This window comes from Oncorhynchus keta, chromosome 29 (genome assembly GCF_023373465.1).
Source record: "Oncorhynchus keta strain PuntledgeMale-10-30-2019 chromosome 29, Oket_V2, whole genome shotgun sequence".
Classification (NCBI taxonomy): domain Eukaryota; kingdom Metazoa; phylum Chordata; class Actinopteri; order Salmoniformes; family Salmonidae; genus Oncorhynchus; species Oncorhynchus keta.
In genome coordinates this window covers 4,607,410-4,631,674 of record NC_068449.1, presented here as the reverse complement: position 1 = coordinate 4,631,674, position 24,265 = coordinate 4,607,410, and the positions used below count along the sequence as shown (strand labels likewise).

General features: G+C 40.3%; 3 protein-coding genes across 5 annotated transcripts in view; 1 reads left to right on the top strand and 2 right to left on the bottom strand.

Moving 5' to 3' along the window:
- LOC118373717 (oocyte zinc finger protein XlCOF6.1-like) overlaps positions 1-23,351 on the top strand; it is a 37,414-nt gene extending 14,063 nt beyond the window's left edge. The window contains exon 4 of one of the 3 annotated variants that reach the window (XM_052485797.1): positions 22,287-23,351. In XM_052485797.1, coding sequence (XP_052341757.1) covers positions 22,287-22,309 — 23 coding nt within the window. In that variant the 3' untranslated portion in view covers positions 22,310-23,351. Of the gene's footprint in view, positions 1-1,329; positions 3,545-9,740; positions 10,189-22,286 lie in introns of those variants that run through there. The other 2 variants (XM_052485796.1, XM_052485795.1) reach the window with 2 other exon arrangements.
- Positions 13,510-15,767, bottom strand: LOC118373718 (complement component C1q receptor-like). Its single transcript, XM_035759926.2, is given in 2 exon segments — positions 13,510-13,764; positions 13,767-15,767. Coding segments are annotated over 2 exon segments (1,518 nt in total). The 5' UTR covers positions 15,172-15,767; the 3' UTR covers positions 13,510-13,651.
- Positions 23,352-23,433: 82 nt separating the features above from the next.
- Positions 23,434-24,265, bottom strand: part of LOC118373719 (uncharacterized) — an 83,855-nt gene continuing 83,023 nt past the window's right edge. Inside the window, exon 87 of the mRNA XM_052485793.1 lies at positions 23,434-24,115. Within this exon, the coding sequence (XP_052341753.1) occupies positions 24,021-24,115 (95 nt within the window). The 3' untranslated portion in view covers positions 23,434-24,020. The remainder of the gene's footprint in view (positions 24,116-24,265) is intronic.

Below are 24,265 nucleotides of genomic sequence, written 5' to 3'. Positions count from 1 at the left end.
TCTCCGAAGGCAGCCCAACCTCCGCCCCCTTTTTTCGCCATCGCAAATGACAGGGATTTGGGCCCCTGAGAAAGCAGTATATCCTTCCCGTTGGACTGTTTTTAAAGAAACATTATTCTTCCAGATCGAGGTGAGTAATCGCTGGTCTAATGTCCAGAAGTTATTTTTGGTCATAAGAGACGGTAGCAGCAACTTTAGGTACAAAGTAAGTTAAACAATGCGAAAAGACGAAACAAAATAGCACAGCTGGTTAGGAGCCAGTAAAACGTCAGCCATCCCCTCCAGCGTTATTCTGCGCTCTGGTACTCAGACGAGAGGGTCCTGAAATAGTTGTTGTGGTGACGTTCTATTGAAATGGATACTTGCATAGTCTAAGTTTTAATAAACAATACATTTTATTTTATTTTTAAAGCCGCGTTAGACAGGATTTACCTTCACATACTGACCAGCTCAAATGGACAGAAGCAATCCAAACTCATCTCTCGGCATGTCCAGCCCACTTATTACCTCAGCCAATCATGGCTAGCGGGAAGGTTGCTGTCCTTTTTCTGTGGCTTAACCAACTAGGCTCATAATTTAACAATTTTATTCGTATTTACAGATGGCATACAAGTTTAAGGCACATGAATGTTCACGTTTAAGAAGGAATTTCTACCCCCCCAAAAAGTTTAAGTTCAAACAGCTCTCCTGTGAAGTTGTGACCCACGACATGTGACCCGCTTCAGGAAACTAGGCCGCATCTTCTAATTATAAATCTCAAAATGTTATGTAACCTAATATCAGTCCACCCAATCCAAGCAGTTCTATCAGTCTACTCTAACCTGCTTAAAGTACACTGTGTGAGCGGGAAATTGTTTATCATTTGACTGCGCATCTTGGGCATTTTGTTGTTTTTGTCGTTATAAAAACAAGCTTTTACCTTGTTCCAACACACACACACACACTTTCTGTTTCATCGTCATAACAAAAGGGTGCTCCATTAATTAAATTGATTGAACACATGTTTTTAGTGGATTTGTTTTCTACAGAGTTGACAAAGGAATATGCTATTGTGTTTGAAATAAAGTAAATATATTTTAATGTTACCTTAGACGTTCATAAACACAACCAAGTTGTTATTATTGTGAAAGCATATATGAAATTGATTAAATTACACTGTTAGAATGCAGTCAAAATGATTGCTCATTAGTTCCAAAGCAGAGAAACCTACTGTAAGTAACCCATTTCAGGACTGCTTTATTGGGCACATTACTTTCTTTTAATTTGATGCAAAAATTAAGCATTTGTGTTTCACCAGCTCACTTGATCTTCTGTTGTCATTTTACACAGGAGAGACCCCTAACTCCTCTGACAAAGTTGAGACATTTCCTGCTTCAGTCAAGCATCGTCGGAAAGTGAGCAAAGTGAAGAGGTCTCACCACTGTCCCCACTGTGAGAAGATTTTCCCTTTCCTTTCATATCTTGAAAGACACGTGCGAAAACATTCCGGAGAGAAGCCTTATTCCTGCTCTGACTGTGGGATGAGTTTCTCTCAACTGAGTGGCTTGAATGTGCACCAGCGAACACACACTGGAGAGAAGCCTCACCACTGTCCTCACTGCGAGGAGAGTTTCCCATTCCCATCATATCTTGAAAGACATCTGCGTAAACATTCTGGAGAGAAGCCTTATTCCTGCTCTGTCTGCGGGATGAGTTTCTCTCAACGCAGTGGCTTGAATGTGCACCAGCGATCACACACTGGAGAGAAGCCTCACCACTGTCCTCACTGTGAGGAGAGTTTCCCATTTCCATCGTATCTTGAAAGACATCTGCGTAAACATTCTGGAGAGAAACCGTACTCCTGCTCTGAATGTGGGATGAGTTTCTCTCAACTGAGTGGCTTGAATGTGCACCAGCGAACGCACACTGGAGAAAAGCCTCACCACTGTCCTCAGTGTAAGGAGAGTTTCCCATTCCCATCATATCTTGAAAGACACATGCGAAAACATTCTGGAGAGAAACCGTACTCCTGCTCGATCTGTGGGATGAGTTTCTCGCAACTGAGTGGCTTGAACGTGCACCAGCGAACACACACTGGAGAGAAGCCTCACCACTGTCCTCACTGTGAGAAGAGTTTCCCATTCCCATCGTATCTTGAAATACACCTGCGGAAACATTCTGGAGAGAAACCGTACTCCTGCTCTGACTGTGGGAAATGCTTCACAACATCAAGTCATCTAACCTCTCATCGGATAACTCACACAGGGGAGAAGCCTTACTCCTGCTCTGACTGTGGGAAGAGTTTCCCATTCCCATCATATCTTGAAAGACACCTGCGGAAACATTCTGGAGAGAAGCCTTACTGCTGCTCTGACTGCGGGAAATGCTTCACCACATCAAGCAATCTAACACTTCATCAGAGTGCACACAGGGGAGAAGCCTTACTAATGATCTGACGGGTGTGGAAGAATCTCATCTGGACAGCCTGAACCTTCGCAAGTAAAACGCACAGGAGAAAAACCTTACTCCTGCTCTAACCGTGGGGGAGGATTTCACCTCACCAAGTCATCTAACCGTTCATAAGAGAGTGCACACAGGAAAAAAAAGCCTTATCAATGTTCTGAATGTGGGAAGCTTCAAACGCCACTAGCGAATAAGTACAGGAGAGAAGTCGTAGTACTCTTGTCCTGACTGTGAGAAGTGCTTCACCTCATTGAACACTTAACTGATTCATCATAGCACTATATCTGCTACGTCTTTGCTGATCAATTACATCGTGCTGCCCTTTTTATAGACCTGTGGAAGTCTTTCGACTGTGTTGGCCAAGTTTCCTTTAGTACTAAAGGTGCCCCCCAGGGTCGATTTTGGGCCCTGTACTTTTTACTATCTATATATAAACACTATTGGTTTGTAAGAAATTGTAACCTCCACTTGTATGTGGACGATACTGTAGTGTATTCTGTTCACAAGGCTCGGCCAGAACTACAATCTGCCTTATGTTTTGCAGAAAGCCTTTGTTGAACTGAAGTTGGTACTTAATGCAGGTAACCAGGTGTATGTTATTTTCAAAAACACTTAAATGTATTTGATGTTTTATCCATATATATATATATTAATTGGATGGTGAGATTGATAGTGTCCCTGTTTATTATAATAATACATGGGACTTATTTATAATGTCGCTTTTACCATTGTGGAAACTAAACAGAAAACAAGACTACGTCAGGAAGAAATGAAACCAAGGGGGAGGGGCTTAAAGGGAAACGACTGTGATGTCAGTGTGGGGGAGGAGTTCGGCTGCAGAGTTCTGGAGCGTATGGAGGGAGCTTGCGTTGATGCCTGGAGACTAGTGAGTTGCAGTAGTCGAGACGGGAGATGATAAATGCTTGGATCCGGGTTTCAGCGACAGATGTAGTGGTGGAAAGAGGGTGCAGTCCAGGATAACACCTGGGTTGAGGCAGAGACAATGGTATCATCAATGGTTAGGAGATCGTTAACATTTGTAAAATGACATAAGTATTGATACATATTTGAATTCAATCTATTAAAGATATATGGAACTGTTTGGTCAATTCTGTGCCTATATTTATTTTATGTAGGCCTAATTATTGGCTACGAGTAAGAATTTGTCTTTATGCTGAATCCAATTATCACTTCGATTTAGGATAAATCTCAACAATAAAACACTCACTGGAGGTCAACAGTAAATCAATTAACTATTTATGCAAATAGATCTTTCAGAATCATTGACATAGATGCTCAATATGAAAGGAGCGAGTTCACAGCTCTACCAAAACCTTCTACGCCCTGCAGCCGTTGTTTTAAAACGTGTTAATACATACAGTGCAATGGGAGGTGGTGTGGCATGTCGGCAGAGGATACATACAGTGCAACGGGAGGTGGTGTGGCATGTCGGCAGAGGATACATACAGTGCAACGGGAGGTGGTGTGGCATGTCGGCAGAGGATACATACAGTGCAACGGGAGGTGGTGTGGCATGTCGGCAGAGGATACATACAGTGCAATGGGAGGTGGTGTGGCATGTCGACAGAGGATACATACAGTGCAACGGGAGGTGGTGTGGCATGTCGGCAGAGGATACATACAGTGCAATGGGAGGTGGTGTGGCATGTCGGCAGAGGATACATACAGTGCAACGGGAGGTGGTGTGGCATGTCTGCAGAGGATACATACAGTGCAACGGGAGGTGGTGTGGCATGTCGACAGAGGACCAGGACCACTGTTGAGGACGTGAAGTGCCGCTAAGGTACACAATAGTAGGTTTTGGTAGACAGAGTGTGCTCTTTGGTAAAAGGAGCAAATTGATCATAAAAATGAAAGGACTAAGGCACTATTCAAATAATGAATTAAAATGCCTTTATTTTTATGGCATGTTCAATGGAAACAGTTTTTTTTTAAATTGATGCGTTTCGGCTGCATGGCCTTCGTCAGGGAGTACTCAAAAGCATTCTGATGAAGTATATGAAGAGTGCCTTGGTCCTCCTTTTTGATGTCTCAGGACTTATTCTTTCTAGAAGGCCATACATTGTAAACTAGCTCCAGCCAGCAGATCCCGGTGTGTACAGAAATGAAGGCTATTCCAAGTGAGAAATTACCAAGAAACTGAAGATCTGGTACAACGCTGTGTACTACTCCCGTCACAGAACAGAGAAAACTGACTAACCAGAATAGAAAGAGTGGGAGGCCCTGGTGCACAACTGAGCAAGAGGACAAGTTCATTAGAGTTTCTAGTTTGACCAACAGACGCCTCACAAGTCCTCAACTGGCAGCTTCATTAAATAGTACCCGCAAAACACCAGTCTCAATGTCAACAGTGAAGAGGCATCTCTGGGATGCTGGCCTTCACAATAGGTTTTTGTGGTGAACAAAAAAAATTCCTGATTATGGTTTTCATTCACCTGGTCCATAGTGTAGAGGCCTATGGGAGTCATTGAAGAGGTAAGGGATGGTAAATGTGATCTGCATAATATACCAATAGACATACCTTTGTATGCCTCCTTGTCTGTATACGTACAGACACAAAAGTGAGCAGTTCAGTTATTTGCGCCTAGCCTTCAACATACAGTACTCTCATTCTTACATTTAGTTTTAGACAGGTTTGCATAAATATGAAAAGATAGATGTTATCTTTAAACAATATCAATTTAGATCATACAGTGGGGCAAAAAAGTATTTAGTCAGCCACCAATTGTGCAAGTTCTCCCACTTAAAAAGATGAGGGGTATGTAATTTTCATCATAGGTACACTTCAACTATGACAGACAAAATGAGAAAACAAAAAATCCAGAAAATCACATTGTAGGATTTTTTATGAATTTATTTACAAATTATGGTGGAAAATAAGTATTTGGTCAATAAAAAAAGTTTCTCAATACTTTGTTAGTAATGACAGAGGTCAGACGTTTTCTGTAAGTCTTCACAAGGTTTTCACACTGTTGCTGGTATTTTGGCCCATTCCTCCATGCAGATCTCCTCTAGAGCAGTGATGTTTTGGGGCTGTTGCTGGGCAACACAGACTTTGCCTTTCTACAGATTAAAACCTGACATTGTCGTGGATTGACAATGGATCTCTGTTTAAAGTATTCTCCTTTCTATACAGTTAAATTCCATCCTCCAGAAAAGTCTGATCTAATATTGCAGCAAATATTATGGTTCAACTTCAATGTACTGCTAGAAAAAAGAAAAAAACGTATTATTGGAAGAAAATGTACAAGGGAATAATATTTAAAAATTGTCACAAGAAACTAACAGTGTATGTGGAGGTGTACGCTCAGTACCAAATTATAACCAACTCGTCGCAGCTCTGCCACAAAAGTTGACAAAGAAATTAAATAATTAGTCCATTAAAAATCAGAAATGTCTGAAAATGATTGAGTATAAATAAATATAATTAGTTTTACTTCAAGTCAAAAGGTTTGAAAACAATGCCATTTAAAGTAAAAGTGAGTTGGGAACAGGTCTTTGATGTCCGAATACCTCGGCATCGGGTCTATGAACAGACGTAGAAAACAGATGACACATCAATCCGTTTCAATTTAAGCTATTATATAACATACTTGTTACAAAAATAATACAAAACATTTAGGAACTTCTGTTCTTTCCATGACAGACTGACAAGGTGAAAATTAGGATCCCTTATTGATGACACCAGTTAAATCCATTTCAAAATCAGGGTAGAAGTAGGGGAGGAGACAGGAAGGATTTTTAAGCCTTTGAGACAATTGAGAAATGGCTTGTGCACCATTCAGAGGGTGAATGGGCAAGACAAAAGATTTAAGTGCCTTTGAATGGGGCATGGTAGTAGGTAACAGTCATGCCGGTTTGAGTGGATCAAGAACTGCAACGCTGCTGGGTTTTTCCACGCTCACCAGTTTCCCCGTGTGTATCAAGAACGGTCCACCACCCAAAGGACATTCAGCCAACTTGACATAACTGCGAATCATTGGAGTCAACATGGGCCAGCATCTACGTGAAATGCTTGCGACACCTTGTAGAGTCTATGACCTGACGAACTGAGGCTGTTCAGAGGGTAAAAGGGGGTGCAGCTCAATATTAAAAAGGTGTTCCTAATGTTTTGTCCACTCAGTGTGTTGGGGGGCATTGAACAGTCAGCCTTGTGCAGACTGCCACAAGGAAACCAAGTCAATAAAGAGATCATCTGGTACTGTCCATCGGTGGCTCACTTTTGGATTCAGGTTCCAGGAATGGATGTGTCATTTCATAATAACGAGGTTCAGGTGGACCTGCAAACTGTATTGTCAGGGGATCTGAAGAACTATGATATGTCAATGGGAAGTTGGGTAAAGTATTTCTGTTTCGGGCAATATCAGTAGGAATGTTACAAATAGAAAATGAGTCAAGTAAAAGTGAAGGTCACCCAGTAAAATACTACTTGAGTAGAAGTCTTAAGTATTTCGTTTTAAAATGTACTTCAGTATAAAATAAAAAAAAGTAAATGTAATTGCTAAAATATGCATAAGTATTAAAAGTATAAATAATTTAACATTTCTTATAGGAATAAACCAGATGACACCATTCTTGTTTTTATTTTATTTTAATTCTGGATAGCCAGGGACATATTACAACACTCAAGACATAATTTACAAACATGTCTGTTTAGTGAGTCCACCATATCAGAGGCAGTAGGGATTACCTGGGGTGTGTGAATTCGACCATTTTCCTGTCCTGTTAAGCATTCAAAATATAAAAATGTACTTTTGGATGTCGGGGAAAATGTATATTTTCTATAGGAATGTAGTAGAGTAAAAGTAAAGTACAGATACCCCAAAATTACTTAAGTAGTACTTTAAAATATTTGTACTTAAGTACGTTATCATTGCCTGCAAAATAGACAACCCCTTACCTGATGGACTGAGGTGCATATCTGTTCATAGCGATGGCCCCATGAAGAACCTTTTTCACTTTTACCAGGCCGGTTGGACGTACCGCCAAATTCTCTAAAAACACATTGGATGAGACTTATGATAGAGAAAATAACATTAAATTATCTGTAACCAGCATGCCAATTGCAGCGCGCTTCAAAACTTGAGACATCTGTGGCATTGTGTGACAAAACTGTACAGTTTAGAGTGGCCTTTTGTCCCCAGCACAAGGTGCACCTGTGTAATGATCACTGTTTAATCAGTTTATTAATATGCCTGCCACACCTGTCAGGTGGAGGGATTATCTTGGCAAAGGAGAAATGCTCATTAACAGGGATGTAAACACATTTGCGCACCAAATTTGAGAGAAATAAGCTTTTTGAGCATATGGAAAATTTCGGAGATCTTTTTTTTTCAGCTCATGAAACATGTGACAGACACTTTGCATATTTTTGTTTTGTTAACAAAAATGTCCTTATGTTTATACAAAACTAAATAATGAAGCATGTCCCCCATAGTTTTGCTCACAATAAATGCTAACGTTTACCAACTTATTTAGCTAACTAGCAAGCGTGCGTCTAATTCATATTAAAATCAATAAATAGCTATCAAGCGAAGTTTCGCAAAAGAGTTTAGATAGCTCGCCACACTCCTCACAATTTTGAGTTTGTAGCTATAACGCTTTATCAGTCAAAGACTGACGACAGCTGTCGTGTCAGCCTGAGAAAGAATGATCCCTAGTCAGTTGCACAACTGAATGCATTCAACAGAAATGTGTCTTCGGCATTTAACCCAACCCTTCTGAATCAGAGAGGTGCAGTGGGTCTGCTATAATCGACATCCACGTCTTCGGCGCCCGGGGAACAGTGTTGCTCAGGGGCAGAACGACAAATGTGTACCTTGTCAGCTCGGGGATTCGATCCAGCCCAACGCTCTGACCACTGGGCTACCTTGTCGACGAATGTTCCCCTAGGAGGCTATGTGGAGAAGTCTGTCAAATTATATTGATTTCAACAGTGGCGGAGGGAGATTGCGTCAGTGCTTTTGCTTTTTCCCCCGTTTTCTTCTGTCAAGACATTCTTCCTTGATTGAACACACTGCACATTTAACAACATTGAACATTGTCCTCTCTGCTTTGTGTTTCAACGGTTTACTGAGAAACAAATCACTATTTTAATTAAATTACACTTTATTTTAGCGTCAATAACTTTGTGTCACTGGAATTATAAATTAACAGCTTGATTAAAAATGTCGTGTCGTCTTATTGATCAATTGATCCTATCGTTTTTATTGATTCATATTGATAAACTGTCAAACTATTTATTAAGATAAATGATTTCCATCAAAACAGTATAAAGTGTTTTATGATATTATTATGCTTTTATAATCACCTAGTTCCAAATATTTAATGACTTGGGAGACGTACATATTCTATAAGGTTTTCATTCCCCCATTAGTTTTTTTGTTCTAATTTCAAATGACTGAACAAGCCAACTTCGAATGGAACAGTACCAATGTATACCACTAGAGGTCCTCATACACAAGTGGACAGCAGGGTTGTAATAGACTAAATGAGAGCAAAAATCCAGTGCACAAATCAAATCAAATGTTATTTGTCACATACACATGGTTAGCAGATGTTAGTGCGAGTGTAGCGAAATGCTTGTGCTTCTAGTTCCGACAATGCAGTAATAACCAACAAGTAATCTAGCTAACAATTCCAAAACTACTACCTTATAGACACAAGTGTAAGGGGATAAAGAATATGTACATAAAGATATATGAATGAGTGATGGTACAGAGCGGCATAGACAAGATACAGTAGATGGTATCGAGTACAGTATATACATATGAGATGAGTATGTAAACAAAGTGGCATAGTTAAAGTGGCTAGTGATACATGTATTACATAAGGATGCAGTAGATGATAGAGTACATGTATGTATATACGTATACATATGAGATGAATAATGTAGGGAACATTATATTAGGTAGCATTGTTTAAAGTGGCTAGTGATATATTTTACATCAGAAGCCACACCCAACGTGCCAAAGACCATTTGGGTTGATGTTTCTCTTTATCGATAATGTGAAACCCACTGAGCGTTGAGCCTATCAGATGGTGTTTCAGTTTGGTTTACAGAGGTGTCAATACACTGTAAAACGGTGAAATATCATTAAACAGCTCACTATACAGTACTGTAACATTGTTATTGTGTCAAAGAAAATGGATTTTAATTTTTAGCTCCAATGTAAAACCTATAATGATGAAGACACAGCAGAGAGCGTGTATATTGCATTAAGATGTTTGTTTTTTTACTAATACAGGATGGTATTTCAACAATTCTTAATTTTTAGGATTATTCAAAGTGTTCAAGGCTATTTCGGGGGAATTCGATATTTCTCTCGGAAGTGAAACGGGCTGCTGGAAGAAGAAGGAGGAGTTTGGAGAAAGCTGAATTCAAATCTCCCGTGGGCACTGCTGAAATCAATATCATTGGACAGACTCTAGGGGAACATTCCTCCTAGGGGAACATTCGTCGAGAAGGTAACACAGGCTAACATGACATTGGGTTCATGCTTGATTTGTAGAGACCCTACCAAGTATTTTCCACCCCACTGGTGCTGAGACAGGTAGTAAGGTTTTTCTCCATAGCCCAATATTCTCAACATACCAGTCTCAACATTGTATTTTTTATTATTGTTCTTAGAAAATGTTTTTAAAACCATATATACATTTTTTTCATCAATTACTAATTGCATTGTTTTATTAGCACAATAAAAGTGGATTCTGACTAAAGTGCAATATTTTGAATCAGTTATTTAAATTACAAGCACACAGAACCTAGAGCTATAGGAAACAAATCATTTTTCTACCTGTATTACGCTGAAGTTGCAAAGTAAAGACCTCAGTTAGGAAGAGGTAGTTGCTACTCACTACACCTCATTACTCATACAGGAGCCAGCGAATAGCTAGCTAACGTTAGCCAGCTAGTTAGGAGGATTTACATTTCAGTTAGCCTTCCTACAATCAGTCAAAAGTTTGGACACACCTAATCATTCAAGGGTTTTTAATTATTATTTTTTTTGACAATTTTCTACATTGTAGCATAGTAGTGAAGACATCAAAACTATGAAATAACACATATGGAATCATGTATAAAGCAAAAAAGTGTTAAACAAATCAAAATATTTTATATTTGAGATTCTTCAAAGTAGCCACCTTTTGCCTTGTATTGTAATGTTTTTAAAATTGTATAAACTTCCTTAATTTTGCTGGACCCCAGGAGAAGTAGCTGCAGCAACTACTTAGGATACATAAATACAAATACCCGTTGCAGATTTGCTATGGAAAGCGTCGCAAGGAATTGTTCAACTAACCTGTTCTTGGTGGGGTTTTTTCTCGATTTCTTATAAAGTGTATTTTATAAATGTCCTTGTCCATTTACAGGTGGTTCTCCAGAAAAAAAAAATATTCAGAAAGATATTAAATCCACGTTTTCCATCAAGTGAAGAGTTCCCTCCGATTTTAGCTGCTTGGCATCTTGCATTTCCCAACATCTTTGCAGGAACTAGTCATGTCGATGCGATACACCCGCAACCACATGTAGATGATAGCGTGTCACACAGGATCACTAGTTACCACAGCCACAAAGTCATGATAATGTCTAAACCCCGCCTATTTATAATTTATCTTGATCAAATTGGATTTAAACCTTACCTTAACTACACTGCTAACCTTATGCTTTAATTTAAATTAAGACCAAAAAGTTTTTAAAATGTTTTATTCATGATTTTTTACGATATAGACCATTTTGTAGCTGTGATAACTGTCACACAGTGCGACCGAAACAGAGATCTATCTACAAACATGCAAGCGGCATTTCTTACTCAATACAAAATGTGGATTTAATATCTTTCTAAATATTCTTAGTTTTTTGGCTAATGTCCATGTCCACCTGCAACTGGACACTGACATTTATAACATACACTTTTTACTGAATAGAGAACAAAGAAAGTATTGCCAAGAACAGGTTAGTTAATTGCCAATGTTATGGAGCATCACATATTCAGTAGCGAAGCAGTCAGGCACACTGCTGTTTTTTAGGAAGTCAAATCATCAAAGTAAATGGACATAAACAAACATGTCGTAAACAATGTAGCAGGGGCCATAGTTAGCATAGGTATGCTAGTATGTAGCCTTGGCTTGTGGGAGAGCGGCTCATATAGGCTCCTGCCTTATCTCCTGTTTCTGTAGCATGAGACAGCTTGATGTACAAGTGCACAGCCTAGACAGGACGCTAGCCTATTGCAGGGCCTTTCTTCCAATCTACATTATCTCCTTAATGTTGAGTACCAAGCGAAGACTCGGTAGGGGGTTGAACTCACAACCTTCCAATCTACATTATCTCCTTAATGTTGAGTACCAAGCGAAGACTCGGCAGGGGGTTGAACTCACACCCTTCCAATCTCAGGGCGGACACTCTCACCACACGGGTCCTGAGTTGATCTAATAATACAGTACCAGTCAAATGTGTGTTTTTCTTTATTTTTACTATTTTCTACATTTTAGAATAATAGTGAAGACATCAACACGGTTTAAATGTGCCTTGAATTTAATGTTTTTATTTAACTTTTGGAGTTATTATTTATTGTCAATTGCAAGTGACTTCACTTCCTCAAATATTGAAGGTGGAATTTATCATGCGTGGCTCACTGCCACTGGCATTGACCTTTGGCACATGAGGGGTTTTTGTTTATTTGTATTCATATTTTATATATATAGAATTATATAATAATATAATTCTAATCATTCATTGATAAGCCTACTTTATTAAAATGTGTCAGTGTAATATTATAATATTAATATAGAATATTATAAACTGGATGGTTTGAGCCCTGATTGCTGATTGGCTGAAAGCCCTGCTATATCAGATAGTATACCAGGGGTACGACAAAACATTTTTATTTTTACTGCTCTAATTATGTTGGTAACCAGTTTATAATAGCAATAAGGCACCTCGGGTGTTTGTGGTACTGTATATGGCCAATATACCACGTCGTGCATAAGAACAGCCCTGAGCCATGGTATATTGTCCATATACCACACCCACCCACGCCTTATTGCTCAAATACAACATTGTATCATATCATTTCAAGTAAATGGAAGACTTGAAGTATTCAAGTAAATTAGGCCTACCAAACATTTCAGGTGTAATGAAAAACATGCCATCTGTGAACATGAATCAACTCTTATGACTAGCCCGGTCTCATAGACTAGACGTTGTAAATGTAAATCTGGGTCACTCAAATTAGTATGACATGTTATGTTTAGTGTAGTTACGCAAGACAGAAAGTTACTTAAGGCAAAAAAGAAAAGGTGAGTGGTTGGTCTGGTCGTGGTAGATGGGTGGGTGTATAATGTAAAGGTCTAGCAACCCAAAGGTTGCTTGTTAAAATCTCATCATGGACAATAATAATAATAATAATAATAATATATGCCATTTAGCAGACACTTTCATCCAAAGCGACTTACAGTCATGTGTGCATACATTCTACGTATGGGTGGTCCCGGGAATCGAACCCACTACCCTGGCGTTACAAGCGCCATGCTCTACCAACTGAGCTACAGAAGGACAACTTTAGCATTTTTGCTAACTAGCAACTTTTCAACTAGTTTCTACTTTGCAACTACTAGGTATGTTAGCTAACCCTTTAACCTAACCCTCTTGCTAGCGTTAGCCACCTAGCTCTTTTAATACATACCATATGAAACATAACATATTATACTAAATGGAGTGTCTCTGATGTATGTACGTACAGAATATTGGTAAATACTCTGAGACCAGGTTGTTATGATGATTAAATACGATTGTAACCTTTATGAATGATCATATAAAATATGTGCTTTTTTGAAGCACAGTCAAGGATCTCAGACATACTTTTAAAAAAAAAACATTATTTTATGAACACGTTTTATTTATATATTCGTAAATAATGCAATGTCAGAATTATATTGTTTTTACATTCCCGAGTTGACACTATTTCACGCCGTGCTTTCAAGTGACCCGTCAAATTTTTCTAACTGAGTCTCTATACCAGAAGCCACCCAACAATAACTGTCAGCAGTGGCGATTTTCTTCCTCGCTTCTCTTTTTGAACGACTCCATCGAAACATGACAATACCAGAGGTTACTGCAATTAGAAGAAGTAGTGGAACAAGAGAAGCAATAATGCCAATAAACAGCCACGAGCTCAAAAAAGAGTCATTATGCGTAAACCAACTCGTTCCAGTGGTTTTGCTGGATGGCTCCTCGCGCGTAATGTCCTGCGTAATAGTGCCTTGAGGTGGTCCGTCGGTGAACTGAGGCTCGTTCTGTAATTCAACCTCAGATATGGTTATAGTGTCAATGGTCTCGTCGTGTTGGTCGTTGTCTCTATAAACATTTGACGTTTCAACAGTGGAAACCACAGTCACATCTCGAATGCAGGTGATTCCATTAGGGTGTAACCGGAAGTGCTGATGGCAGGAACACATGAAACTACCAATGGTATTAGTGCATTTGTCCTCGCATCGATTACTGAGGCATTCGTCTATATCTATACAAGTATGACCGTCCTCGGACACAGTGAACCCTGCGATGCAATGGCAGGAGAAGGATCCTTCAGAGTTAAGACATATTTGTGGACATCTAGTTTCAGTGCACTCGTCTATATCGTGGCATTTGCCCTCAACCATTCTGTAGCCTTTATTGCACTTACAAGTGTAACTACCTTGGGTATTGACGCAATGATTACCGTCGCAGGCATTCATTTGGCATTCATCGACATCGATACAACCAAATTGGTCTTTATCCAATTGGAAGCCGCTTGGGCATACGCAGGAGAACCCCGTTGGTCCTGTTACGCATTGATATTGACATGGAGAACTGTGACAATATTCCTTTAAGTCACAAGATACTCTGTCCTGTCCTAACACATAACCGTCCTTGCATCCACAACGAATACCACCGGGGTCACTATCAAAGCACACATGATCACATCCACCGTTTTTATAGCCACAACTCTGTTTATCCGTGGCGCAAAACGGACCGGGGATAGTCCAGCCATAGACACCATCCGTTAACTTACAAATAGAAAAGTGTTCATTGCCATTACATCTTATTTCAGCATATGTTCCAAATGGAAACGCGGTCAAGTTATTATCCCCATTTAATGGATTTGCTGAGAATGGGAGCTTGTAATTCACTTGCTCTCCTCCTGCCAACAACAAAGGTTTACACATTCCCTTGAAGTAGAACTTGCAAGCGTAAAAAGCCTTTTCTTTGCAAGATCCATCCGTCCATTTTAATTCATTGCGACCGGATAAAGCATAGTATACCAATACGCAACGCTCTTCTGTGCAGGTGCTACGAGGTTCCTTCTCCCAGTTGGAATATTGGGATGTTTCGCTTCCAGATATCCACTTAAAACCCCTGAGACTCAAGCCCGTTATAATGCAGTCCCCCTTCTGTAATTGCAGTCCGATCCAACATTTGTAGTCCAAATTGCGATTCCTTAAGTCGATCTGTGTAAGGATTGATTGAAGCTCTGCTTCCTCAGCTTTGTCTTTCGTTGTTACCAAGTAACCCCCGTTATCTACACATTTCATACGAGCGTCTTCGAAGCTGACTCCCTCTATATGAAAAGTGAAACAGGCATGGGATGTGCACACGGTTTCTTCTCCGCCAGTGTCTGCTCCAGTGGCTCCCCAGACAGAGATTTGCAGTAAAATTAGCAAAAGCATCATTCCCACATAATCCAACAACAACCATTGATTTAAATATTTGATATGCTACATTTATGCCTTATTGGCAAACGGATGACAAATGAGGCTCTCTATTCCCTGCCAAAGTACAACGTGTTGCGACTTTGAATTGTACATTCAAGCTCCTGCATCCTGTTTTCTATATACACTTAAAACGTTTTTTTTTCTCCCCCAGTTGGTTTTTGTCTCCTGCTGAAGCAAGTTCCGTTGTGGAAAACCAAAACAATAGCAGCACCCTCATTGTTTTGACTTGTTATCCAGATGGCTCCCGTGCTGAGTAAACGTAATATCAGACTGCTTGTTTCTCCAAAGTCAGGTAATCATCTTCCACCTGAAAAACAACAACAACCGACCTGCATCAAATAGTGTATAGCTCGCAAAAAAAACATGAAAGCGCTAAAACATGGCATTTAATGATTTCCCGATGTATTAATTCATATGAAAATAACGATTTTTTTTGTAATCATTTGTCATATTATATTTCTTTCATTTTCTATAGTCTATAGTTGTTGATTTGGTTACTAATTTTGTTATGTGAAACGACTAATCTCATTTAAATTGAGAGAATAAAGCCTTCATTTACATTCTAAATGGAAGGACAAAAATGTCTTCCCCAAAAAGCAATAATAAAAATGAAAAAAAAAAAGGTTCCAATTTGTGACAGAGAACTGGGCCCTTTTCCAGACAACCTTTTCTAACTCATTTAAAACCTCTGCTGACATGAAAGCCCGGAAAAGGCACAATAGTTAATTTCTAAAACAATAGATAGACAGGATGGGGAAAGAGATGCTAGGAAGTTCACACCCATGCTGGTTCATGGGTCAGGTTGTGTATGTACAGCAAGGGGACATACTGTCAGGCAATTATTGAGGGCTACTGGTGGAGGCTCAGTCAGTCTCACCAACATCTTAAATGCTGTTTTTACCCTTGGCAGACGGGATAGCATTTATTTTTTTGTTATATCCGAATAACTGATTAAAACCAACCACTGACAGATGTTCAATGTGTCTATATGTCATTTTGTTCTGTATTGTTAGTGGTATTAGCTGTCTTGTTATTGTTATGTGTCCATGGTTTTATGTGGTTGAGAAAAGTAAATGCTGATATTTCAACCGATTCCCATAGGTGTGTTGTTTATTATATAGTCATTTGAGGTTGCTGTCTACTACACTCTCAGAGAAAAGGGTTTCAGAGGGGTTCTTCGGGTGACCCCATTGGAGGACATTTTTGGTTCCAGGTAGAAAAGCGTTCTGGTCCCAGGTAGAACCATTTTGGGTTACCCTTTTATTAATTTGACCTTTATTTAACTAGGCAAGTCAGTTAAGAACAAATTCTTATTTTCAATGACGGCCTGGGAACAGTGCCTGTTCGGGGGCTGAACAACAGATTTGTACCTTGTCAGCTCGGGAATTTGAACTTGCAACCTTCTGGTTAATAGTCCAACGCTCTAACCACTAGGCTACCCTGCCGCCCTCTGTGGAAAGGTGTAATGATTGTCGTCGTGAGAAGGAGAAAGAGGACCAAGGTGCAGCGTGGTAAGTATTCATAATACTTTTAATAAATATGAATACTTGAACAAAAAAACAACACGACAAACAAACAGTTCTGCAATACACACAAAAACAACAACCCACAACCCATAGTGGGAAAACAGGCTGCCTAAGTATGGTTCTCAATCAGAGACAACGATTGACAGCTGCCTCTGATTGGGAAGCATACCAGGCCAAACACATAGAAATCTAACACACAGAACAAAACACAGAATGCCCACCCCAACTCACGCCCTGACCAAACTAAAATAGAGGCATAAAAAAGGAACTAAGGTCAGGGCGTGACAAAAGGGTTGTACATGGAACCCCAAAAGGTTCTACTTGGAACCTAAAGAGTTCTACCTGGAAACAACTATTTTTTTTCTAAGAGTGTACCATTGGAGTGATCTTGAGCAGGGTCAGTGAATTGTTCTTTAGTTCCTGTGGTATGTAAATAAATGTGGCAGCAGAGCACTTCCTGTGTTTGTTTAAAGAATGGAAGGGCACAACTTCAATTGCAGGAAATGGGACAAGGGGCCCCTTCAGCTACTCGACAACTCCGGCTCCGCAGTGCAGTCCAATGAGTCTCTCTGTTCACAATAGTTTTTTCTTTAAAAAATACATTTCAAATAATCAGGCATGAATGTGACTGTGCTGCCTTGAAACAGTCCACATCAATTCCAAATGTTCTGTAAATAGGTTTCTATTTTTGAAAGACTAACAACTAACACAGACTATCAACCCACTTTAAAAGATAGGATGTGGACATGTAGTTTATTTTATGCCAAAGTTTGAGTTGTATGTTGGCTGTATAGTTTATACAATAGATAAAATATTAAGCTCTCATCTGTTATGATTAACTGTATCTTATTATCTCATTGATTCTGCACAAATCCCCAGTTTTAGGCGAATTGTGGCCATGTTTGAGAGCATCAAAGCCGTGATGTATCATGAGTAAATTGTGACTGACTGACTGATCTAAACAAAAATATTGAGTAGTTATTTATGATGCAAAGTGATTTGTAGATCAGTCAGTCTCAAAATGGGAAAGACAGAGAGAGGTGTGTTGGGGAAGACAGGGAGGGGGTAGAGAAGACAGGGAGGGGGTAGAGAAGACAGGGAGGGGGTAGAGAAGACAGGGAGGGGGTAGAGAAGACAGGGAGGGGGTAGAGAAAGACAGGGAGAGGTGGCACTGTGATGTCCGAGTGGAAATTATAGGCATGACACACAAGTGAATGATTGATTGAAACTTTTGTATGTTTGCATGATAGGCCTATGAGACATTGAAAAGCCTAAATAAAGTGGTAGACCTGCATCATAAATGACTGGGTGACAGGTAACATTCGAGAACCATCTCCTTATGTAAGGTTTTCAGTCGTTACATTCGTCCACATTTGGCTCTGTGAAAACTACAATTCTGACGTTGTGTGTTTTAACGTTTAGAAACGTCAATAAATCATCGCTTTCGAAACGGTTTTCAAAACGAATGCTAATATACCCCTTTCATGTCAGCGAGAAATAATCTTTCCAAATAATTAAAATAGACTTACTGTAGCAGTTTAGATCCATATCCAGTTGATGAACTACACTTCCTCCCCAGTTGACTTCCTCCCCAGTTGACTTCCTCCCCAGTTGACTTCCTCCCCAGTTAGCTTCCTCCCCAGTTTACTTCCTCCCCAGTTAGCTTCCTCCCCAGTTTACTTCCTCCCCAGTTGACTTCCTCCCCAGTTGACTTCCTCCCCAGTTTACTTCCTCCCCAGTTGACTTCCTCCCCAGTTGACTTCCTCCCCAGTTGACTTCCTCCCCAGTTGGCTTCCTCCCCAGTTGGCTTCCTCCCCAGTTGGCTTCCTCCCCAGATGGCTTCCTCCCCAGTTGGCTTCCTCCCCAGTTTACTTCCTCCCCAGTTGACTTCCTCCCCAGTTGACTTCCTCCCCAGTTGGCTTCCTCCCCAGTTGGCTTCCTCCCCAGTTGGCTTCCTCCCCAGTTGGCTTCCTCCCCAGTTGGCTTCCTCCCCAGTTGGCTTCCTCCCCAGATGGCTTCCTCCCCAGTTGGCTTGCACAGAGGTGTTCAGAACACCCAAGATAGCTAATTAGCACAGGCGTTGGCCTATATCTTCCGTCTCTCTTCCAAAAACAAGCGACGTAACATGGAGGTATGGCCCTGTGGGAACATTAACACTCTTCCTATAAAAGAAGAAATGTAACTTCTTCTATTTCAGAGTTAAACACGAGGAGCCATGTCGAGAAGGCATCACTTACTATAGATTTATAGCCCATGTCCACAGTCTACTTAACTAGAGGCCATCGCCACTCATAGATAGGGGGTCCTCAAAGTGAAACACAACCTTTGGGAAACAAGTTGTTCCTCAAGTACGGCAAGAAGTAGTTGCAGAGGTAGTTTAACTTAACAACAGAAGCCCATATAACGTTACGCCGTAGGTGTCTGTGGCGATGCCTGCCCACTTGCCCTTCAGGACAGGAATCATGACTCCCAGCACGGCCTGTACAGTTTAACACCCCTGCCTCTTTTTACCCCCACTCGTTCTCTTTTTTCCACTTATCCTGCTTTAGGAAGCAGAGAAGATGAAGAAGGTAGTACCTGCAAGAGGGTGTTGTGGATGAGAACAGACAACGGAATATATTGGAGACCCAAGCCAGCCGTCCGCCACTAACACACAAGGTGTGTCACAAAATGGCGCCGAAGAGGATGGTTATGTTATGTTTGAGAGGTGTTAGTTTCTGAGAATATGAAACGTTATGTTTGAGAGGTGTTAGTTTCTGAGAATATGAAATGTTATGTTTGAGAGGTGTTAGTTTCAGAGGTCAAGGGTTTTAGGAGGAAGGTATATAGTGGAGGGTTTAGACCAGAGGTTAAGGGTTATAGGAGGAAGGTATATAGTGGAGGGTCTTGACCAGAGGTCAAGGGTTATAGGAGGAAGGTATATAGTGGAGGGTCTAGACCAGATGTTAAGGGTTATAGGAGGAAGGTATATAGTGGAGGGTCTACACTAGAAGTTAAGGGTTATAGGAGGAACGTATATAGTGGAGGGTCTACACTAGAAGTTAAGGGTTATAGGAGGAAGGTATATAGTGGAGGGTCTAGACCAGAGGTTAAGGGTTATAGGAGGGTATATAGTGGAGGGTCTAGACCAGAGGTTAAGGGTTATAGGAGGAAGGTATATAGTGGAGGGTCTACACTAGAAGTTAAGGGTTATAGGAGGAAGGTATATAGTGGAGGGTCTAGATCAGAGGTTAAGGGTTATAGGAGGAAGGTATATAGTGGAGGGTCTAGACCAGAGGTTAAGGGTTATAGGAGGAAGGTATATAGTGGAGGGTCTAGACCAGAGGTTACAGGTTATAGGAGGAAGGTATATAGTGGAGGGTCTACACCAGAGGTTAAGGGTTATTTGGAGGAAGGTATATAGTGGAGGGTCTACACCAGAGGTTACAGGTTATAGGAGGAAGGTATATAGTGGAGGGTCTACACCAGAGGTTAAGGGTTATAGGAGGAAGGTATATAGTGGAGGGTCTAGATCAGAAGTTAAGGGTTATAGGAGGAAGGTATATAGTGGAGGGTCTACACCAGAGGTTAAGGGTTATAGGAGGAAGGTATATAGTGGAGGGTCTACACCAGAGGTTAAGGGTTATAGGAGGAAGGTATATAGTGGAGGGTCTAGATCAGAAGTTAAGGGTTATAGGAGGAAGGTATATAGTGGAGGGTCTACACCAGAGGTTAAGGGTTATAGGAGGAAGGTATATAGTGGAGGGTCTAGATCAGAAGTTAAGGGTTATAGGAGGAAGGTATATAGTGGAGGGTCTACACCAGAGGTTAAGGGTTATAGGAGGAAGGTATATAGTGGAGGGTCTACACCAGAGGTTAAGGGTTATAGGAGGAAGGTATATAGTGTAGCACTAAGCTTGGAATGTGTTGAGTGCAGGGAAGTGATTACATGTGGCAGGCATTGATAAAGGGAGACGGGTGGAGATCTTAGAAACTAACAATGTCACTAACGTTTACATTATGTCAGGGTGTGTTATTGTCAGACATCAGGGATCCTCTGGGAGGAGAAGAGACACGGTATCAATAACCATAACAGCTTTGAGTTGGGGAGGAGTGAGCACTTTGGGGTAGAGGTCAGTTAAAATGAAGTGGGGAAGAACAGATATCACTAAGGTTCTGTCTAGCAACAGGGATGCATTATCTGTTTGGTTGTGGAAGAGGAGACTCAGTCTAGGAGAAAGGGTTAGACATCGATAAATATCAGTGCTTGTGTGAATTTTTTTTTTTTTTCTGAATACAGCTATGTCGACCCTTCAGGGAAGAATTAAACTTGGTTTCTAAGCTTCTCTAGTGTCCGTTAGTTATTTACTCTGAAAAATAAGAACCTAACAGAGGGATGAGGAAAAACACATTTCAAATCTGTGGGCAGTTGTGCAGGTTTTATCTCCAACCCTGCAGTAATAGTTGTGCAGGCTTTATCTCCAACCCTGCAGTACTAGTTGTTCAGGCTTTATCTCCAACCCTGCAGTACTAGTTGTTCAGGCTTTATCTCCAACCCTGCAGTACTAGTTGGGCAGGCTTTATCTCCAACCCTGCAGTACTAGTTGTTCAGGCTTTATCTCCAACCCTGCAGTACTAGTTGGGCAGGCTTTATCTCCAACCCTGCAGTACTAGTTGGGCAGGCTTTATCTCCAACCCTGCAGTACTAGTTGTTCAGGCTTTATCTCCAACCCTGCAGTACTAGTTGGGCAGGCTTTATCTCCAACCCTGCAGTACTAGTTGTGCAGGCTTTATCTCCAACCCTGCAGTACTAGTTGGGCAGGCTTTATCTCCAACCCTGCAGTACTAGTTGTGCAGGCTTTATCTCCAACCCTGCAGTACTAGTTGTTCAGGCTTTATCTCCAACCCTGCAGTACTAGTTGTTCAGGCTTTATCTCCAACCCTGCAGTACTAGTTGGGCAGGTTTTATCTCCAACCCTGCAGTACTAGTTGTTCAGGCTTTATCTCCAACCCTGCAGTACTAGTTGTGCAGGCTCTATCTCCAACCCTGCAGTACTAGTTGTGCAGGCTTTATCTCCAACCCTGCAGTACTAGTTGTGCAGGCTTTATCTCCAACCCTGCAGTACTAGTTGTGCAGGCTTTATCTCCAACCCTGAAGTACTAGTTGTGCAGGTTTAATCTCCAACCCTGCAGTACTAGTTGTGCAGGCCTTCTCTCCAACCCTGCAGTAACCCCTTTGATTATGTTAGTCATGGTCCAGACTAAAGACTATGGCTGCGCTCGGCAGGAATAAAAGCCTAATGCCTTAAAGCCTTGCTTCTTTTGATGTCAAACATCATAAAACTCTGTGTTAACCGAAGGTCACTTGTGTTTAGGCAGTATTTTCGTATCTAAATGGGCACCCAACAAGTACATGATTACACCGCCTGCTGGATCGAACGGTCTGATATGCAGTTATCCTGGGTAACTTCAATATGTTAAGATGTCAATTCACTGTTTCAATTTTATATGACCAATGAATTGTGTTATTACTCAAATCTCAACGCAGTTTTTTTTCTCCCTTTTCAGTGGATGTACATCACTATGTGTAAACTACAGGCCGAAGGGGATTGTCAGAAGACTTCAATTAGAACCGGAAGATTAGAAGAAGTGGGGCTTTGCCGGACAAATCCTACATTTTTAGGGTATTTCATTGCACTTCAACTTGAAAAAGAGTATCGTTGATGAATCCCACGGCCTCTTCTTTGCCTTAACACCTGTCTTACCAGCTCTGACTTTGCTGATAGTTACTTTATTGAGGAAAAATGGACTTCCTATGACTGTGATGTGTGTTGTGTAACCGAGCCATCTTGATTAACATGGACGCACCAACCATAAAGTCGATCTGCATGAGAGTGTCTGCTAAATGATTCAAATGTAAATGTTTTAAATCTGCTGCAGTTTAAAGACAATGATCAAGATAGGTTGTGAGTAAATGACATTACTCTGTAAATGGACTGGTTCATAGGCTTTAAAACATTACAGGTTACATCCTGGTACTTTACATTAACTTTTCTATATACCGTATCCATGTGGGGATGTTGTTTACTTTCTTGCTTCCTGGTTTAAGTGCAGAACAAATCAGGTGCTGTCATTTGTTCACATAACAGAATAAAATATGATACAGCTCACGTAGGTGAGCCCGACTGACAGAAAACTTCTATCCATCAAGAATCCGATTGAACCTAGTGTTTCGTGAGTCCATCAGAACAGAGGCAGTAGTGATGACCAAGTAATCTCTTGATAAGTGTGTGAATATGGCTATTTGCCTGCCCTGCTAAGCATTCAAAATGTATCCAGTACTTTTGGCTGTCAGGGAAAATATATATATGGAGTAAAAAGTACAATATTTCCATTAGGATTGTAATTAAAGTAAAAGCAAAAGTTGTCAAAAATACAAATAGTGAAGTACTACTTAAGTAGTAGTTTAAAGTATTTTTTTTTACTTTACTTTACACTACAGGTGCTATTCCTTCATTCTTCTATTCATCTTCTTCAATAGTACCTCTGTTCACTTTTCAGAACGATTCAGAATACACTACACTGTCACCATGTGGCTTACCGGAAGTACTGCAAGCAGAACACACTCCGTAACAGTGACGTGTGCTGTACAGGAAATGTATTGTATTTTGTTTTCAACACTTTACTATCCAGTAATATGAGCTGAGCACCGATGGTATATTTGCATTTTTATTAATTTGAAGAAAAAATATGAATAGTGGGCTCTATTTAATCCGTATCACGGAAGGTCGCCATTACAGCGTGATTCAAATTTAAAGGCAACGTTCCCATGTTAGCAGAGACTGCATTCGCGGTAAACACTGCATATTTTTTAGCTCAATCAGAATCTACCTTTATATTTCTGTTGGCCAGCGATACTGATTGAATAGAGCCCTAACTTTACATAGGTCATATTTGTGGGTTAAGTACAAGGACAGGTGTACATACTTTATGAATTTTACATTCCTTGACAAAAATATCATTTAAATATATAAACATGTAATTGTGCAATCTTATGGAATGTTCAAATAAGAACACACACACATATATATAGACATATACTTGTGATAATTACGTACAAGAGTGATGCTAAACAAGAATGACAAAAAACAATAAATTATTCAAACGTGATTGGCTAAATAAAATATTCGTAAACTTGGTTATAAGTAGTACAAGACGATTCAACAATTCTAAAAGTAAAACAGGTTGTTGCTGTTCATTTTAGAAGATGCTTGGCCCACACTATGGTCTCATCATCTCGTCTCACATCATCTGCAGGATGACGGTGACCAGTGCCAGACAGAGAGAGAGGGCTCCCAGGTCTTTCTCTGGATGTGCTCCTCCATTACCGACACCACCTGAGAGGTCAAATCATTTTGAGACACTTTAACTTACAGTAATGTAATTATCGCTTGTAATTACCCTGTAACACTTTAATATATTATTCAGTTAATGTTAATGTCCCCTGTCACCTTTTAATATGTTCTAACAGAAAAGTATTAGCAGGG